At 35.7% G+C, this 17,152-nt stretch overlaps 1 protein-coding gene across 3 annotated transcripts in view; it reads right to left on the bottom strand.

Moving 5' to 3' along the window:
* Positions 1-207: 207 nt before the first annotated feature.
* The window catches only part of RBM41 (RNA binding motif protein 41), a 75,427-nt gene continuing 58,482 nt past the window's right edge, over positions 208-17,152 (bottom strand). Inside the window, exons 7-8 of one of the 3 annotated variants that reach the window (XM_023758771.1) lie at positions 3,877-4,024; positions 208-2,058 (exon numbers count right to left, since the gene is read on the bottom strand). In XM_023758771.1, coding sequence (XP_023614539.1) covers positions 1,892-2,058; positions 3,877-4,024 — 315 coding nt within the window. In that variant the 3' untranslated portion in view covers positions 208-1,891. Of the gene's footprint in view, positions 2,059-3,876; positions 4,025-12,497; positions 12,668-17,152 lie in introns of those variants that run through there. The other 2 variants (XM_023758763.1, XM_023758766.1) reach the window with 2 other exon arrangements.

Genomic DNA, 17,152 nt, shown 5'->3' with positions numbered 1-17,152 from the left:
CCAACTGATGGCTTAGGCCTGCTCCTTGGGCCTAAGCTGGCAGTCGGACATCCTTAGTGCTGCCACAGAGGCGGGAGAGGCTCCTGCCACCGCTGCTGCGCTCGCCAGCCATGAGCCCAGCTTATGGCTGAGCGGTGCTCCCCCTGTGGGAGTGCACTGACCACCACGGGGCAGTTCCTGAGTTGAGAGTCTGCCCCTGGTGGTCAGTGCGCATCATAGCGACCGGTCATTCCACCGTTCGGTCGATTTGCATATTAGCCTTTTATTATATAGGATAATTAAATTTACCCATGTTATTTTTTGCATGTTTAGATTCAAATTACTGTCTGAGGTCACTTGCTTTCCACCTGAAGAACTTTCTTTACTATTTCCTGTAAATCAGGTGTGCCAACAAATTCTCCGTTTTTGATTATATGGGAATGTCTTTGTTTCATCATTTTTGAGAAATAGTTTTATTGGGTGTAGGATTCTATATTGACATTTTTTCCTTTGAGCACTTTGAATATGTTATCCCACTGCCACCTCCATTGTTTCTAATGAGAAGTTAGCTGTTAATTTTATTGGCAATCCATTGAGTGATGTTTAATTTTTCTCATGTTGCTTCCAAGACTTTCTGTCTTTGTGTTTTAGCATTTTTATTTTAATGTGTCTGTAGATTTCTTCTTGTTACCCTACTTGAAGTTCACTGAGATTTTTGGATGTGAAGATAATGCTTCTCATTAATTTGGGATGCTTACAGGCATTATTTATTAGAATATTTTTTCTGCTTTCTTTCTCTTCTCTTTTTTTCTGGTACTCCCATTGCAAGTATGTTGGAGTACTTAATGATTGTATATTCTGTTCTTTTTTTTCTTCTGTTCTTCAGCCTGGATAATACCATCTCATTTAATTCTTACAACTCAATGAGGTAAGTAGTATTATTATCTTCATTTTATAGATGAGAAAACTGAGGCTCAGACTAAGTGACTTGTCAAGGTCATGGAGTGGTAAGTGTGGCTGTGAAGTTCAAACACAGGTGTGAGTCCAAAGTTTGTACCACTTCCTCTATACCATATTGTCTTTCATTTCTCCAGCAACTATAAACAAATAAGTGGGGAATTTGGGAGTGGCTGCCTCTCTTCTAGAGAACTCTTTCTTCCCATTTCCCCTTTAGTATTTTTTCTAGTATGTTCCTCTTCTAAAATGCATATACCTAACATATATTAGATGATTATTCAATGTTTATTGCTTGGGATTCAATGATTACTCAATGGTAGCTAGTTTAATGACCAGGGGCACATCACTATTTAGATCTAGATGCTTTCATTAGAAAAATATATGGCTTTTTGAAGACACAGATAACTTAATAGAAAGAATTCATTAAATATGTGTACCAACATGTGTCTTAGACCCTACTGTTATTGCTGATATTTCTCATTTAACAGCATTTGTTGATGTTTAGGCCCGGGTCCTAGTCATTTATTTACTATGTGAATACAATTAGGAACAAATGGGCTCTAATAAATAAATATTTCAACATTTAGTTTTTTAGTTCTGTATATAGGTGGCAGTCTTGGAAAGAATGTTATCTCTAGGGATAAGTATTTAAGACCACAGATAAAGTATAAAGATTTAAAATATCCTTGGAAATAATCCTTTGTAATTTATCCTGAGAAAATGATACTCTTTGTACCCTACCCTTCACACTTGGTATCTTGTCTATCCTGTATAGTCTTTGATTATAGAAAATGTTTTCTACCAATTCTTTCCAAAAGCTAAAGCGATTACCTTAATTAGATTTTTCTTCCTCAGTTTCTCTTCAATTCCAAACACATTGCTATCTATATAGAAATCCTAGATCCAAGATTCTGATGCAAGAAGGACTTCCTGGAACTCATAATCTATATATCTTCTAGCTGCCACTGGTTTTTGTAGTGTTTTCTGTAGCAGACGATTTGAGAGAAGCAGCCTGGAGATCAGACTGTTGTTTTTTGTTCTTTCCGAATTCTATCACCAAAATTTTCCCATGTAGTTTATATCCATTTATTAGATGGAATGCTTGCCATGCTATATCCTTATCTAAAAGAAAGGAAAAATAATCAATTTACACAGGATTTAATATTACAATTCTATTTCCAATTTGTTTCTTTTTTTTTGCCTTGGAGTTAAATGTAGGCTATTAGGCCATATAGCTATTTGATTTTATTATCTTTTCCATAATCTCATATTTGCATAATTCAGCAAGATTAAACTAATGGCTAAAAATAATGACTGGAAAAACTTAAAATGGCTGTTTGAGAGTGCCTCATAATTTAAAAATATAAAGAAAAATATAGATAGTGTGCAAAAGAAGGCTAAACTGTAACTACTAATACACAAGCTTCTATCCTAGATAACAGATTATAGGTATTGTAAGAATTAAGTCATTTTCAAAATGGGCAACACAAATAAAAGAGGTTATCATGGTATTAAGGTCATTTTGCTACTTTTATCTTTTGATGGGAGAGTGATTGTGGGAGCCCTCATTGAGATAAATAAGTGTAATAATCCTTGTAAGTATATGGAAATTTGCAGAGTAACAGTACATAGTGTACAGTAGTAGTATTCAACTTATGTGTCTCAGACCCTTGATGTGGAAAATCAGAAAGGAGTGCAATTATTGACCGGAGTCTGTGAAATCAAAAGTAGACAGGCAATATCTTTAGACTGAACCAATTTATGTATGTACTACAAATTTTAAAATGTGGATAGCTGCTATTATGATTAGTAAAACAGCTATCCATTTGAAAGTACTTACTTTATAAAGCCTTTTTATCATATATTTTTCTCAATTAATGTATCATATTAAGTTTTAAAAGGGCCTTCACAATTAAAAGGACTAAAAACCACTACTGTAGAACATCCACAAACCTTAGCAAAGATGGTGCAAGACTAGTGGAGTTTGGAACTGCTCAAGTATAAATTACTTGCCTGTACATAATTTACTAGGCTGTTTATAAATGATGATAGTTTAGAAATAATGAAAGGAACAGCTAGTAACCAGCCTGCACCAAAAAAAAAATAAATAAAAAGATAGTTTGGTCTGTCCAAGAAACTGAAATTCCTGTATTATTTGCTCCCTTTAGATTAGGATACTGAAATCATGTATTAAGATGCAAACTAGTTATAAGAATATATCATCATGCCCTAATTATGAATTACTAGTGAATTAGCATATTACCTTATAGTTTCTCAGTCCTAAAGGAATAGAGCATTAAGCAAGTGTAAGTGTTCTGATCAGAATCCCAAAAGTAATATAATTATAATGGACTACAAACACTAGTAGTCCTTTGTGAGCAAGAGTAAAATAAAATTTTTAAAGGTCAAGTTAACTTTCCCCTGGCCAATTTGGCTCAGTGGATAGAGCGTTGGCCTGCGAACTGAAGGGTCCCGGGTTCGATTCCAGTCAAGGGCACATGCCCAGACTGCAGACTCCATCCCCAGTTGGGGACATGCAGGAGGCTACCGATCAATGATTCTCTATCATCATTGATGTTTCTATCTCTCCCTCCCTCCCCTTAACTCTCTGAAATCAATAAAAGTACATTTTTTAAAAAGGTAAAATTAATTTTGATAAAGTGAGAAGAAAGTGCCAAGATTGGGAAAAATTGAAGACAATGGAGTAAGGTGGTCATGCACAGTCAATGGAGGAGAGGAAGCACAGAAGGCAGGATAGAGGAATATTGAAAACACTTTGCTTAATTCTCTTCCATTCTTCCCATGTGCTTGTTTAAGCACATGCTTCTCATGTGTTATAGGTAAATCAAAGGACTGTACCTACTAGTATATTAGAAAGGGTATAAGTAGTCTCTAATGCTGATGCTACAACTGAGTAATTATCAAGATAAAGCTACTTACTGGGAAAGGTGATAAAAGCTTGCCCCCTCATTCGTCCAGTCATCATTCGGAATTGAATTAGAGGTCCTTTTTTCTCCTGGAACCGAGCGAACAATGAGACAAGATCTCTTTCGGTCACCCGAGGGCTAAGGTTCTTCAGGTATAACACCTAATATAAATAGAAGATCAACAAAAATATTACATAAGGGAAATAAGGCAACTATTTCATTGTGGATAGAATTCATTAGTTTTAGATAAAGATGGTGGATTGAACACATGCATCTAATTTCACTCTCTCCAGAAAAATCTCAAAAAATCTCAAAAACTGTAGAATTTAAACACACACACACACACACAAATCTACAAGGTTAGGAAGAACAAGGAAAAGAAGCAATAGCAACAATATTCTGGAAGCTGAAAAATATTGGATGGGTATACTCAAGAAAGCTGAATCTTCAATCAGCAGTGGCGAAAGCCAGAAACCAATCCAATATACACCTTAAGAATTCTCAAACAGTTCAGAAATTGATAGTTTCAGGTATCTCTGGAGATGGATGTAAAGGCGGGGTTAAAATAAGGTGTTCGGTTGAAAGTTGTTTAAAAACCAACTCTCCTTTAAAATATCCCACCCCCTTCCCTTCAATAATGCCGCTGGGTAAATGCCACTCCCAATCTTGGTGAATACTGGAGGTTTATTCTCTGAATATGGGGAATGCTAGATACAGTTAAAGGTCTGAATAATGTTTCTGAAAGCAAGATAATTAAGATAAATACTTCATATTGAATACTGAGGATACCCCAGACAGTTTCCCCCATTTGGCTCCTACATTGCTGGTAGTACCCTCCCAAGCAATAGTTTGTGTCTTCTCTGAAGAATCTGACTAGCCCCAAGAAGAAAGATCTAAAAATACTAATTTGGGATGGGGAATTTCTCTAACAAATGGACCAGTCAGATGACTGTAAAGTGAAGCTCAAAGTCAATAAGAACCACTCATGTACTCAAAGTTTCTAATCTGTTTTTGGCTCCTACTCATAAATATGAGTATGGATCATCAGGCATCTGAGGAAAGACTAACGTGAAAGAGAGAGCGCAGAACAAACAAACAGAAAGGAAAGCAAATAGGAGTAAACAGAGACCATGCAAAGAAAAAAAAATCTTCAAAAATTATCACGAATACCCTAAGAGAAATAAGAGACACTATTCTATCTATTCAAAAAAATTTAAAAAAGCTCTTTAACGTGACCCAACTTAAACTCTTATTGGCTTAAAATAGATTGTTATAACGCTAAGAAACTTGTTAAAACTTTAAGTAAGCCCAGACTGTAAGCATAAAGAAAATACCTATAGAAGATTCACAAAAGAAAATGAGAGAGGAAAAAGCATATGACTACAAAAAAATCAATAAACCACTAAGGCAGACATTGAGAGAAAAAGAGGGACAAAAGAGCTACAAGACAGAAAACAACTAATAAATGGCAATAGGGAGTCCTTCCCCATCAATAAATTACTTTACATGTAAATGGGTTTAACTCCTTTGTCAAACATATACAGTGGCCAAATGAATAAAAAATAAGATCCATGTATGCCATCTACAAGAAACTCACTTTAGATTTAAGGTCACATACAGGCTGAAAATGGAAGGATAGAAAAAAATATTCATGCAAATGGTAACCAAAAGAGCAGGGGTATCAGAAAAAAATAGACGTTAAGTCAAAACGGTCATAAGAGACAAAAAAGGACATTATATGGTAACAGGGTTAATGCACCAGGAAGGTATAACAATTATAAATATATATGCATCCAACATTCAGAACACTTAAATATATGAAGCAAACATTGAGAGAACTGAAGACAGAAAATAGCAACACAATACTATTAGATTTCAATATCTTGCTTTCAATAGCAGAAGGAAAACTAGAAAATTCACAAATATGTGCAAATTCAATAAATTACTTAAAAATATATATTTTCATTGAACTCAGAGAAGAAGGGAGTGGGAGAGAGAGATAGAAACACCAAAGATGAGAGAGAATCATTGACTGGCTGCCTCCTGCATGCCCCCACTGGGGATAAAGCCCACAACCCAGGCATGTTCCCTGACCGGAATTGAACCTGGAACCCTTGAGTCCACAGGCCAACACTCTATCCACTGAGCCAAACCAGCTAAGGCTCAATAAATTACTCTTGATTAACTAATATGTCAAAGAAAAAATTAAAAGCGAAATTAGAAAATATCTTGAGAAAGCCCAGCCTGTATGGCTCTGTGGTTGAGCACTGACCTATGAACCAGGAGGTCATGGTTCAATTCTGGGCAGGGTACATGCCCAGGTTGTGGGCTCTATCCCCAGTGTGGGGTGTGCAGGAGGCACCCAATCAATGTTTCTCTCTCATCATTGAAGTTTCTATCTCCTCCCTTCCTCTCTGAAATCAAGACACACACACACACACACACACACACACACACACACACACGTGTATATATATAAAAAAAGAAAATATTTTGAGATAAAAAAATGAAACCATAATATAAAATGTGATATGTAGCAAGAGCAGTACTAAGAGGGAAGTTTATAGTGATAAATGCTTATATTAAACAAGAAGAAAAACATCAAATGAACAACTTTATACCTCAAGAAAAATTAGAAAAAGAACTAAGCCCAAAGTTAGCAGAAAAAATAATAAAGTTTAGACCAGAAATAAATAAAACATAGATTACAGAAACAATTTTTAAAAATCAACTAAATTAAGGTAGTTTTTTTAAAAAAGAGAATATTCTTTTTAAAAAAATGTTTTATTGATTTTTAGAGAGAGAGGAAGGGAGAGGGACAGAGATAGAAACATCAATGAGAAATGTCATCTATCGGCTGCCTCCTGCACGCTTCCTACTGGGAATCAAGCCTGCAACCCTGGCATATACCCTGACCAGGAATCAAACTGATGACCTCTTGGTTCCTGGGTTGACATTCAACCACTGAGCAACACTGGCTGGGCAAGAGCTAGTTTGTGTTTTTTTAAAAAAAATATTTATTTATTTTAAAAAATACATTTTATTGATTTTACAGAGAAGAAGGGAGATGGATAGAGTTAGAAACATTGGTGAGAGAGAAACATTGATCAGCTGCCTCCTACACACACCCTACTGGGGATCAAGCCTGCAACCAAGGTATATGCCCTTAGACCAGAATCGAACCTGGGACCCTTCAGTTCATGGCCCGACGCTCTATCCACTGAGCCAAACTGATCAGGACAAGAGCTAGTTTTTTAAAAAAGATCAACAAAATTGACTACCTTTAACAGTACTAAGAATAAAAAAGACTCAAATAAAATCAGAAATGAAAGAGGACACATTATAATTAATGCCATATAAATAAAAAGGATTATAAAAGACTACTATGAACAATTCTTTGCCAACACACTGGTTAAACTAGAAGATAATAAGTTCCTGGAAACATACAACCTACACTAAGACTAAATTATATAAAAGTAGAAAATGTGAACAGATTTATAACTAGCAATGAGATTGAATCAGTAATCAAAACCTCCCAACAAAGAAAGCACCAGAACTAGATTGCTTCATGGGTGAACTCTATCAAACACTTAAAGAACTAATGCCAATCCTTCTCCAACTCTTCCAAAATATCGAAGAGGAGGAAACAATTCCAAACTAATTTTATGAGGCCAGCATTATCCTGATACCAAAAGCAGAAAAAGATATTACAAGAAAAGAAAACTACATGACAATATCCTTGATCAATACAGATGCAAAAATCCTCAACACAAAATTAGTAAACCGGATTCAAAAGCACATTAAAGGGGTCTTACACCATGACCAAAGGGTGTTTATCTCTGGAACATAAGGATGGTTCAACACATGAAAATCAGTAATTGTGATACACCACATTAACAGAATGAGGAATAAAAATCACATGATCATATCAATTGATGCAGAAAAAGCATTGACAAAGTCCATGATAAAAATGTTCAATTAATTAGGAATAGAAGGAATTTACCTTAACATAATAAAGGCCATATATGAAAAGCCCATAGCAAACCTCATACTCAACAGTGAAAAACTTAAATCTGATCCTCGAAGATTAGAAACAAGGCAAGGATGTCCACTCTTCTGACTTGTATTCAACATAGTACTACTAGAAGTCCTAGTGAGAGCAATTAGACAAGAATAAAATAAAAGGCAACCAAATTAGAAGTGAAGAAGTAAAATCATCTCTGTATGACATGATCCTATGTGTGGAAAACCCTAAAGACTTCATAATAAAACTGTTAAAAGTAATAAATTCAGTCAAGTTGCAGGATACAAAATCAACATACAAAAATTTGAAAAGGAAATCAAGAAAATAATTCCATTTACATAAGCATCAAAAAGAATAATATACTTAGAAATAAAGTTAACCAGGGAGCTGAAAGGCTAATAAACAGAAAACTAATTAATACTGAGGAAAATAATGAAAGAAAAAAAATAACATAAACAGAAATAGATGAAAAGATATTTCATACTCATGGATTGGAAATATTAACATTGTCAAAATGTCGAAACTACCAAAAACTATCTACATATTTTAATGCAATTCTTATCAAAGTCCCAATGGCAATTTATGGAAAAAAATCCTAAAATTCATATGGAACCACAAGAGACCCTAAGTAGATAAAGCACTATCACTATTAAGAACAAATCAGGAGGCATTACATTTCCTGATTTCAAATGACAGTTATCAAAACAGTATTGTACTGGCATAAAAAAGACATATTGAGCCCTAGCTGGTTTGGCTCAGTGGATAGAGCGTTGGCCTGTGGACAGAAGAGTCCTGGGTTCAATTCCTGTCAAGGGCACATGCCCGGGTTGCAGGCTCGATCCCCAGTAGGGGGCGTACAAGAGGCAGCTGATTAATGATTCTCTCTCATCATTGATGTTTCTCTCTCTCTCCCTCTCCCTTCCTCTCTGATACCAATAAAAAATATATTTTAAAAAAAGACATACTGACCAGTATAACAGAATAGAGAGCCCAGAAATAAACCACACATTTATGGTAAATTGATCTTCAACAAGGGGGGCAAGAATACACAATAGGGAAATAATAGTCTCTTCAATAAATGGTGTTGGAAAAATTGTATATCCAGTGTAAAAGAATGAAATCGGATGCTTAGCTTACACCATAGACAAAAATAATAATAATTCAAAATGGATTAAAGACTTGAAAATAAGACCTGAAACTCTAAAACTCCCAGGAGAAAATACATGGAAAAAGCTTATTGGCATTGGCCTTGGCAATGATTCTTGAATATGACATTAAAAGCACAAGCAACAAAAGCAAAAAAAGACAAGTAGGATTATATCAGTAAAAAACCTGTGCAGCAAAGGAAACAATCAGCAAAGTGAAAAGGCAACCTATGGAAATGAGTAAATATATTTGCAAATCATATATCTGATAAAAGGTTAATATCTATATACAGTGGGGCCTTGACTTACGAGTTTAATTCGTTCCATGACGGAGCTCGTAACTCAAATTACTCGTATGTCAAATCAAAAAGTGAACGAGTGAGACATGTGATGTTGGGCTGATGTTGTGGTGTTCACTGTGACGTTGGCTGTGCCAACTAGCGGTGGGGTATCTGAAGCTGGCTCGTAACCCGAATTTTAGCTTGCAACTCAAAGCAAAAAATCGGCCGAGAGACAGCTCGTATCTCGAAAAACTCGTTAGTCGGGACACTCGTAAGTCAAGGCCCCACTGTATAAGGGTATCTATAACTTAACCCCCCCCCCCCATTTTAAAAATGGGCAAAAGTCCTAAATAGACATTTCTTCAAAAAAGACATATAAATTGCCAATAGGTATATGAAAGGATGCTCAGCATCACTAATCATCAGAGAAATGCAAATCAAAACTTCAATGGGATATCATCTCATGCCAGCTACAATGGCTATTATCGTAAAAACAAAAGTGTTGGTGAGGATGTAAAGAAATTTTAACCCTTGTATGCCGGGAGCCGGTCCATCCTTTGCTGCTTGACACAGTCGCTGCAGGGAAGAAACATCTGCACAGCATATGTTTCAAGGGATCTGGCTTATATGGCATACTGTTCTTAATATGTTTGCTTACCTTCTTGGCGCTATGTGTTTTAACCAAAGTCACCTCTCTGAGAAAGGTTGTTTCCCCAGGTAGGGATTTTCCCCTGAAGTTAGGGAGGGAATAAAACCCCTTAACTAAGTGCCAGGTGGGTAGTGAATCACTTTAACTACGAACAATCACGCTTAAGCTACATAATCTTTACTCCCTGGAATGTAGAGAAGAAATGCCCTAACCTTTGGAATAGAAATTGATAGGATTAAAATCAACTGGTATAAATACAGATGTAACAAGACAACAGAACTTGGACAGAACCTAGAGACAGAACCTAGGGAGAGAACATGGCAAAAGATCCTGGACAGAACCTGGCTACAGAACTTGGCTGGAGAACCTAGACAGAACATGGCGGGAGAACCTGGATAGAACCTGGCTGGAGAACCTGGCTACAGAACCTGGCAACAGAACCTGGCTGGAGAACCTAGCGAGAGAACATGGCTACAGAATCTGTCAAAAGAACCTGGCCATGATGATCACCTGAACTCGGCCTCCGTGTCATTCCTTCTTCGCCGACTCCGTCCACACCTTTGGGGAACCCCTGGATCTGCTGGGGTTGGACCCCAACACTTGTACACTGTTGGTAGGAATGTAAATTGGTACAACCACTATGGAAAACAGTATGGAGGTTCCTCAAAAATAAAAATATAACTACCATATAATCCAGCAATCCCACTTCTGGGTTTTTACACCCAAAAGAACTGCAATCAGAATTGGGAAGAAATATCTGCATTCCCTTGTTCATTGCAGCATTATTTACAATAACAAAGACATGAAAACAACCTAAATATCCACTGACAGATGAATAGATAAAGTAAATATGGTGTATAAATACAACAGAATATTATTCACCCTTAAAAAATAAATAAATCTTGTCATTCGCTACAACATATATGGACTTGGAAGACATGCTAAATGAAATAAACCAGACATAGAAGAACAAATACGGTATGATCTCACTTATATCAGGAATCTAAAATAGTCAAATTCATAGATGTAGAAAGTAGAATTGTATTTACCAGGGGCTGGGATCATTGGAAAGGTATTCATCAACGGGTAGATAGTTTCACTTATGCAAGATGACTAAGTCCTACAGAACTAGAGTACAGCATAATGTATATAGTTAACAATATTGTATTGGATACTTAAAAATTTGGTAAGAGACTAGATTTTATGTTTAATGTTATCAAAAGAAAAAAGAGGAAGGGAGGAAATCCTGGAGGTGATGGTTAAGTTTAGGGCACTGTACATGGTGACAGTTTCACAGTGTATATTTATCTTCAAACTCATCAAGATGCATACATTAACTATGTACAGCTTTTTTGTATGTCAATCATATATTGATTTAAAAAAGAAAGTAACCAAAGAGACGAAGGACTTGTATATTAAGACCCATGAAACATTGCTCAAAGAAATTAAAGACTGAAATGAATGCTTCCAGGGACTGAACGACAATATTGGTAAAATGTCCACACTACCCAAAATGATCTATAGATTTAATGCAATTCTTATAAAAATCCCAACAGTATTTTTATAGAAATAGGAAAAAAAAATCCTAAAAGTCATATGGAACTACAAGAAACTCCAAAATAGCCAAAGCAATCCAGAGAAATGAAAACTGGACGCCTCACACTTTTTCATTTCAAAACATATACAAATTTACCGAAACAGTATGATACTGGCATAAAGGCAGACATATAGAACAATGGAACAGAATAGAGAGCCCAGAAATAAATCCACAATTATACAGTCAACTGGTTGACAAGGGGGGAGGGCAAAATACACAATGAAGAAAGGACAGTCCCTTTAACAAATGGTGTTGGGAAACACTGACATCCATATGTAAAAGAACAAAACTGGACTCTCATACAGAAAAATCAACTCAAAATGGATTAAGCATAAGAACTGAAACTCCCAAGAAAACCTAGAGGGAAAGCTCCGTGACCCTGATTTCTTGGATATTACATTAGAAGCATAGGCAACAAAAGCAAAAATAAAGTGAGACTACATTAATCAAAATGCTTCTGCACAGCAAAGGAAATAGTCGCAAAGTGAAAGGCAACCTACAGAATGGGAGAAAATATATGGAAACCATCTATCTGATTAGAGGTTAATATCTAAAATATATAAGAAACTCCTATAACTCTATAGCAAAAAGACAACTCGATTTTTAAAAATGGTCAAAATATACATTTCCTCAAAGAACACATACAGAAAATAACTATTGAGGATGTAGAGAAATTGGAACCCTTGTGCATTGTTGGTAGAAATATAAAATGGTGCAGCCTCTATGGAGAACAGTATGGAGGTTCCTCAAAAAATTAAAACTGGAACTACCATAAGATCTAGCAAGCTACTTCTGGGTACTTATTCCAAAGAATTAAAATCAGGATCTCTAAGAGATGTCTGAATTCACATGTTCATTGCAGCACTGCTCACAATACCCAAGAGATGGAAACAACCTAAATGCCCATCATGGATGGATAAAGAAAATGTGGAATATTATTCAGTCAGAAAAAGGAAATCTTGTCATACACAACATGAATGAATTTTGAGGGGATTATACTAAGTTCAATAAGCCAGTCACAACAGGGATAATACTTCATGATATCACTTGTGGCATCTGCAGTAGTCAGACTCATCAAAGCACAAACTAGAATGGTGGTTGCCAGTGGCTGTGGGAAGAGGAAAAGGAGGAGTTATTATTCATTGGGTATAAAGTTCAGTCATGCAAGATGCCTAAGTTATAGAGATCTGCTGTACAGCACTGTGCCTACAGTTAAGAATACTGTAATGTACACTTAAAATCTTGTTAAGATGGTAGATCTCAGGTTATGTGTATTTTACTAAAATAAAAAAAGTGCAGAGAAAAAATGAGATCTCTATATTTACTAGCATAAGTTACATCCTATAGTATTTTGAAGGAACTTGGGAAGAATTCAGATAGGAGCAGCAAAAGCAAAGAGCTAGAAAATAGAGCCCACTTAAATTACTTAACCATTGAAATGTATGAATATATTAAACATTGTAATAAACAGATTTTTTTATTTATCAAAGTCTTTCGAAGCTGAGTATCCACATATTTAGCATTTAATTATACTTTTATCTTAGACAAGGACATAGAATAATTGATTTGTGGTTCACTTAAGTAATTTTAGGTGATCTAGAGTTTTGGTTCTAAAATACTCATCATGAAAACATCATAAAATTAAATGACTAGCCCAGCCAGCATGGCTCAGTATTTGAGCGTCGACCTATGAACCAGGAGGTCACAGTTCGATTCCTGGTCAGGGCACATGCCCGAGTTGTGAGCTCTATCCCTATAGCACGTGCAGGAGGCGGCCAATCAATGATTCTATCTCATCATTGATGTTTGTATCTCTCTCCCTCTCCCTTCCTCTTTAAAATTAATAAAAATATATTTTAAAACAAGCTTTAAAAAAATTAAATGACCACAGAAAGGGGTATGTGAAATATATGGCAAGTTTCTCACCAAGTAGGAAAGATCCATACTAAGATTGTTCCCTTTGATATGAACATTTTAAAAAAATTAAGATGACTTCTGGTTGAGGTGGCTCGGTCACTTCTTGCTTAGATGCATCTTCTCTGCTCCAAAAACATACATATGTACATACATATATACACACAGGTATGTACATATGTACATATCTACAAAATACATATAAACACAAAGATACAGCTAGGTTCGAAAACAAGATAAACATTTCTGTGAAACAGAAAAACAAACCCCAAGTGAAAATAGAGAATGAGTCTCTAGTATTCCTCTTTAATACACGGTATTGTTTTGTATTTTTAAAACTTTATATAAATGGCATTATACTATATGCATTCTTTTGCAGCTACCTGTTTAAAATTTTTAAAAAATACTTTATTTTTTAGAACAGAAAAACTTTCACATTTACAAAAAAAACTGAGAAGCTAGTATAAAGAGTTCCCATATACCCCACACCTAGTTTCCCCTGTTATTATTTTACATTACTATGGTACATTGTTAACATAAATAAATTAATATTGATATATTATCATTTAAAGTCCATATTTTTTTTAGATTTCCTTAGTTTTTCCTTAATGTTCTTTTTCGGTTCCAGGATACCGCAGTACATTTAGTTTTCATGTGTCTTCAGGCTCCTCTTGGCTGTGGCAGTTAATCAGACTTTGTTTTTAATGACCTTGACAGCTTTAAGGAAAATTGATTAGGTACTTTGTAGGATGGCCCACTACTATAATTTTTCTGGTGTTTTTCTCATGGTTAGATTGGGGTTATGGATTATTAGGAAAAAGATCACAGATGAAAAGTACAATTTTGATCCTCTTACAAGCAAACAAATCAACACGATTTATAACTGTTGATGTTGGCTTTGATAACCTGGCTGAGGCAGTTTTAGGTTTCTATTCTGTAATGCTATTTTTTTTCCTGCCTTCCCATACTGTACTCTTTGGAAAGAAGTCACTATAAGTAGCTCAAAACGAATTAGTGGGGAGTTATGCTCCCCACTCCTTGAGGTAGAGCATCTACAAAATTTATATAAGAATTTTTCTGCATGGGATTTTTGTCACCTCTCTCCAATTTATCAACTTAACAGTTTTATTTATTATCAGTATGGACTCATAGAGATTTATTCTATACTTTGGGATATAGTCCAATACTAATTTACTTAGTTTATTACATAAATTGTTCCAACTTTGGTCATTGGAAACTCTTTCACTTGGCTCCTGTGCTCCTTTGACATACCCCCCAACAATGTTTTTATCTTGCTGTTTTTAGCACTTCCTTATTTTCTGGCACTTCAAAATGCCCAAGGCTCATCTTGTGTATTTCCTACCCTCAGTACTAGAATCAGCCATTTCTCTAAGGAGCCCTGATTACTTTTATTAGAGAATGGTATTTAAAAACAAAGATCTGGTTGCTGAACATGCATGTTACTACTGGAATATCACTTCATTTAGATCCTCTCAGCTGACAGAAAAATTTACGTTTAATGCTAACCTGGGTATATACAGTTATTTATAAATAATTCTACCAGGTGTACTGGTTAATAATGCGGATTTTTTCAATAAATGGAGTTACACATATGTTGATATATATGCGATTTGATATGCTATTTTGTTGTATTGACAGCAAGCTTCAAAACTTCATGTGTAAAATTTCTGAAGGTATTTACATCATAGTTATTTTTACGCTTAAAAATGTCGAATTTTGTGCCAAGAAAAGAGCATTTGCGGGAAGTTTTAATTCATTACTTTATTTTGAGGAAAAGTGCTGCTGAAAGTTATAGTATACTTCGGGAAGCTTATGGTGAACATGCTCCATCTCAAGATACTTGTGAACGCTGGTTTAAACGCTTTAAAAGTGATGATTTCAATGTGAAAGACAAAGAACGTCCAGGTCAACCGAAAAAGTTTGAAGACCATCAATTACAAGCATTATTGGATGAAGATGTGTGTCAAACTCAAAAACAACTTGCAGAAAGATTAAATGTTGCTCAGCAAATAATTCCCAATCGTTTACAAGCAATGGGAAAGATTTTAAAAGAAGGAAAATGGGTGCCACATCAACTGAACGAAAGACAAATGGAAAACCGAAAAGTCATCAGTATAATGTTGCTTCAACGGCATGAAAGAAAGTCTTTTTTTTGCATCGAATTGTGACTGGCGATGAAAAGTGGATTTATTTTGAGAATCCCAAACGCACAAAATCATGGGTTGATCCAGGTCAACCATCAACATCAACTGCAAGGCCAAATCGCTTTGGAAAAAAGACAATGCTCTGCGTTTGGTGGGATCAGGAAGGGGTGGTGAATTATGAGCTTTAAAACCAGGTGAAAGCATTAATACTATCGCTACCGACAACAAATAATCCATTTGAACCATGCTTTGATCTGACCAGAATGGGCCAGAAGACACGGCCAAGTAATTTTGGCTTCATGATGATGCACCATCACACCCTTCAAAAACAGTTAAAGACACGTTAAAAGTTCTTGCCTGGGAAGTATTAACCCACCCGCTGTATTCACCAGACCTCGCTCCTTCAGATTACCACTTGTTCTGATTGATGGCACACGCACTTTCTGAGCAGCACTTCAAAATAGACGAAGAAGTGGAAAATTGGGTCTCTGAATGGTTTGCCTCAAAACAAGAAAAGTTCTCTTGGGATGGTATCCACAAATTACCTGAAAGATGGGGGAAATGTGTAGCTAGCGATGGACATTGCTTTGAATAAAGCACTTTTGATGTTTCTCTTGAAATTATCGTGTTTTCTTTGATTACAGAATCCGAATTATTAAGTGGTACACATTATGTATGTAATCATCCATATATTAAGTTAAACATGAATTCATAATGATGTCTCCAACTATAAACCATTACCACATGGATCATTTTAGTTTTCTCCCGTTGCTTATCTATAAATTCCAAGGGTGAGAAATCTGGCTTCACCATCTGCCATTCATTTACTTAATTGCTCCATTTCATTATACAGGTATAACAATATCAGAATTGTTAACCTGTACCCCCATGTTACAAAATCTTATCATCTAGGGTACAGTGATTATGTACTGTTCTGTTTACCTCTCTGTTGCTTCCACATTCCACACATTTCCAAAGATACTTAGGTCAGCACCCTTTCCCCCATAGCTTCATATACAGTGGGACCTTGACTTACGAGTGTCCCCACTAACAAGTTTTTTGAGATACCAGCTGTCTCTCGGCCGATTTTTTTGCATTGAGTTGATAGAGTAATTTGAGTTAACGAGCTCCTTAACGAGCTCGGTCTCGGAACGAATTAAACTCGTAAGTCAAGGCCCCACTGTATTTGTAACAGATTCTCTTGTCATAATCTGCATTTTTTCCTGAGGTTCTCTAACCTCCTAAATGATTTTAAAAATATTTGTATACATCAAAGGCCATTCTTCGTGCTGTACAGTATTATGGGTTTTGACAAATGCATGTCTTGTATCCACTATTACATTATCATACAGAATAATTTTACTGCCCTAAAAATCCTCTGTCTCTGTACTTCATCTATTCCTCTGTCCCCCACGTCCCCCAGAGTCCTGGCAATCACCAATCATTTATCGTCACTATAGTTTTGTGTTTACGAAAGTGTCACATAACTGGAATATACAATAAGCAGTCTTTTC

Source organism: Myotis lucifugus, unplaced genomic scaffold (assembly GCF_000147115.1).
Source record: "Myotis lucifugus unplaced genomic scaffold, Myoluc2.0 scaffold_2, whole genome shotgun sequence".
NCBI classification, from domain to species: domain Eukaryota; kingdom Metazoa; phylum Chordata; class Mammalia; order Chiroptera; family Vespertilionidae; genus Myotis; species Myotis lucifugus.
This window is presented reverse-complemented; position numbering and strand designations above follow the sequence as displayed.